Raw genomic sequence first — 3,348 nt, forward strand, 5'->3', positions numbered from 1 at the left:
GGAAAAGGGGAAAAGGGAAAAGGTATAAGGAAAAAATGGAAATATTTTTTATCGTTTTGGAAGGCAGCCCAAAATGCAGTTGTGGTCAGTAAGACGGGGGGAAAATTTTTTTTAAAATTCTTTTCTTTTCCCCCGGTTTTAACTCCCTTTCCCCTTTTCTCTACCGTCCTTAACATTATTATTAATTATCTTCTTCATCATCCGCTTGGTTTAGTAATATTTTATTCATTTTTCATTTATATCCTTCAGATTCTTCTTTTGGTTGTTGTAATGACGATGGGTCTGGTTGTTGTTGTGGTTGTTGTTTTTTTGTTTTTTTTTGTCCCAAACTTTAACCAACCTTAAGTTTGAGGATCATTCAAAACGCATCAACTGGTGGAAAATACGGGGAAAAGGTTAATGGGCGAGAAAAAGAAAAAAAATGAAACAACAGCAACAAATAAAAAAAGAGGGAGAGAACAAATATATATATATATATATATATATATAAGAGAAACGGAAGGACAAAGTTGATAGTCATGATTTTTAAAGAAAAAAAAAGAAAAGTTAACTTTCCTCCGTTTATTTCATATTTACACAAATGACCATTATGCACCAGTTATACAGCATCAGAAAGAGAAAGGGGGAAAGGAAATAAATAAGGAAGGGAGGTACTCATGTCTGTTTTATGTTTTGTGCATTTGTATGTATGACTGTGCGTAGTTGCACACATTTTCTTCCTCCTTTCTTTCTTTTTATTTGTTTGTTTGTTTCTTTCTTTCTCATCATTTGAATGGTGGTGAGAAGGTTATAAGGGGGAGGAAAACAAAAAAAATATATTTATATCTACATCCATACCTATATTTATTAAATTCCACATGCAGACACATATGTATATATAAAAATGAGAGTGTTTAGAGACGGCGCATTTGTCACTGATCTCTCACGCTCTGATTTGAGATATGTTTTGTTTTTCATCTTCTCGCCTCTTCGTCCTTCTTTTCCTTGTTTTGTCTCTATCTTCTATCTTAATATCATTGTTTTTTATTTTTATTTTTTTTTTAGAAATGAAGTCTTCAAAACAAAACAAAAAGCAATGATTATGTTATGTTCTAACTTAGTTTCATTTAGATGAATATACGCGACATGTTCACAACGCATGGAAAAGTTGCTGAAGTAAACAGCATGGAAATCATGTATAAAATCGCGGAGGCGAAGTTGCGCGGAGGGAACAGGGGAAATACATTGAATTAATATTATAAAAGCAACAGGAGATGTAAAAATATTAAAAAAAAAAAAGAAACAAAGTCACCAGTGAAATGGTTCTGATGCATGACGTTAAGGTGGATTTCATCACTCACAGGCTGTGTTAGTTTGTGTTATTTATCTTTAGACTTCAGGAATTATTTTCACTGAGAAGTCGAGTAAAATGAACGAATGACTGAATGAAAAGAGCTGGACTTCAATTCTCCCTCCAACTCTTAATGTTTTCAGTACTATTTCCTTTCGTTCTCTTCCTGCTGCTGCTATGCCCTTTTTTTTTTTTTATTTTCTTGAACCTTCGTTTTGGATCAATCTATTTAAGCGAAAGACTTTCTCTAAGGTGGGACGCGTTTCCTACAAAAAGAAATAAAATTAACGAAAATAAAAAGAAGGAGGGTTGCGTGGTCTAAAGGTTCGGAAAAGGGGAAATTAAGGCATAACAAATGAGTTCGGTAAAGAGTAAAGGCTCAAGTTGTTCCACAGCTGATGTTGTGCGCATCGATGGAATATATTACGATACGGCAAAACTCGCGGCAATTCATTGCGGTGGCCCAACGATGGTAAATATGGCAAATGGTACGGATTGCACACGTGTATTCCTCAGCTACCACCGTCGTCGGTTTCCCCACGAAAAATACAAGTCGCTGCAGGTTTCACCTTCGGATGTGTTGGATGGTGCGGTCACCGATGAACCCGACACTACAAACTTTGATAAATATTTGGACTTGTGCTCACTGATACGTCCCGTCATTGCCCCGACTGGAGGTTTTGCACCATGGCATTATTTCATCAAGGCGTTATTTTGGTGCAGTCTTGTTTTCTTCTTGGATATTTATGCAATATTTGCCTTTAGGCCCTTCTACCTCACTATCATCCAATCATTAGCCATGGCAATGGTGGGACTTAATGTGCAGCATGATGCCAATCACGGCGCTATTAGCCGCTACCCGCTCATTAACACAATTTTTGGACTCACTCAAGACATATTGGGTGGAAGCCGCATCAGTTGGATCATTCATCATGATTTCATTCATCACGTGTACACAAACGAACCTCATCATGACTTGGATCTGGATATTCCCTTATTGAGACTTCATCGCTTCGTTCCCAAGCGGCTGTGTTATGCATTTCAGCATATTTATTTTCTTCTTCTAGAGGCCGTGTTTGGGCCTGTTCATGTTATATCCAGCATGAAATTTGTTTGGCAGGGTCCCACTACGAAACAGCGGTTCCTGCAGCGAGAGTGGACAATGAGCCGAATTTTGACACTTATTCCACCACTGCGTCTTGCCCTTAACATTCTTCACGCGCCAACGCTCCTCCATGCATTAATCTCGACATTCCTGCAATATGCAATTGGCGGAATGTACCTCGCTTTCTTTTTCCTCATTTCCCACAACTTCCATGGAGTGAGGAAAGACGGAACTGAGGTGGGGGAGTGTTTTGTGAAGGCGCAAGTGGAAACAAGTAGTAGTGTTGGTGGTTGGTGGCTGGCACAGCTTAATGGTGGGCTAAACTACCAAATAGAACATCATTTATTCCCCCGTGTGCACCATAGTTATTACCACTACCTTGCTCCTATTGTGCGGGATTACTGTACGAAACTCGGTATTTCGTACACACGCTTCGATACCGTGTTGGATAACGTCGTGAGCACCTCTAAACACCTCGCCCAGTTCGGAAAAGGCATAGAAGACAAACGGTTGTGATTGCTGGTGAGCTAACTCTCAGAGCTTTAAGGAATGTAACACATAACACGAACTTAACTTAAATTAACCTTTTGTATGAATAAAACAGTTGCTTGCCCACATTGCCGAATGGCTGTTGTGGACAAGTGACGACACGAAATGGAAGTTGAAGCGTGTCACAAAATAAACTAGAGGGGGTGACGGGAGGCGTAAAAGCATCTTTCGTACCACTGAACGGAGCGCCGTTGGCGTTGTGTACATTGCATTTTCCACTGGTAATTATGTGCTTCAGCTCTTTGAAACATACATGTGGACGACATGAGGGAATGTTTTCTTGGCTTTTTTTTTCCTTTTACTATTTACTGCTGCAGTTATTATTATTATTATTATTTATTTTTTTTTTTGTAATGTTCTGTGC

At 38.7% G+C, this 3,348-nt stretch overlaps 2 protein-coding genes across 2 annotated transcripts in view; both read left to right on the plus strand.

Moving 5' to 3' along the window:
* TbgDal_X8670 (hypothetical protein, unlikely) overlaps nt 1-345 on the plus strand; it is a gene marked incomplete at both ends in the record, with an annotated part of 543 nt that extends 198 nt beyond the window's left edge. Inside the window, one exon of the mRNA XM_011779739.1 lies at nt 1-345. This exon is cut by the window's left edge and continues 198 nt beyond it. Coding sequence (XP_011778041.1) covers nt 1-345 — 345 coding nt within the window.
* Nucleotides 346-1,799: 1,454 nt separating this feature from the next.
* Nucleotides 1,800-2,951, plus strand: TbgDal_X8680 (delta-6 fatty acid desaturase, putative; the record flags this gene model as incomplete). Its single annotated transcript, XM_011779740.1, has 1 exon — nt 1,800-2,951. The coding sequence occupies one exon, from the start codon at nt 1,800-1,802 to the stop codon at nt 2,949-2,951; it is 1,152 nt and encodes a 383-aa protein (XP_011778042.1).
* Nucleotides 2,952-3,348: the final 397 nt, after the last annotated feature.

Source organism: Trypanosoma brucei, chromosome 10 (genome assembly GCF_000210295.1).
Source record: "Trypanosoma brucei gambiense DAL972 chromosome 10, complete sequence".
Lineage (NCBI taxonomy): Eukaryota > Euglenozoa > Kinetoplastea > Trypanosomatida > Trypanosomatidae > Trypanosoma > Trypanosoma brucei.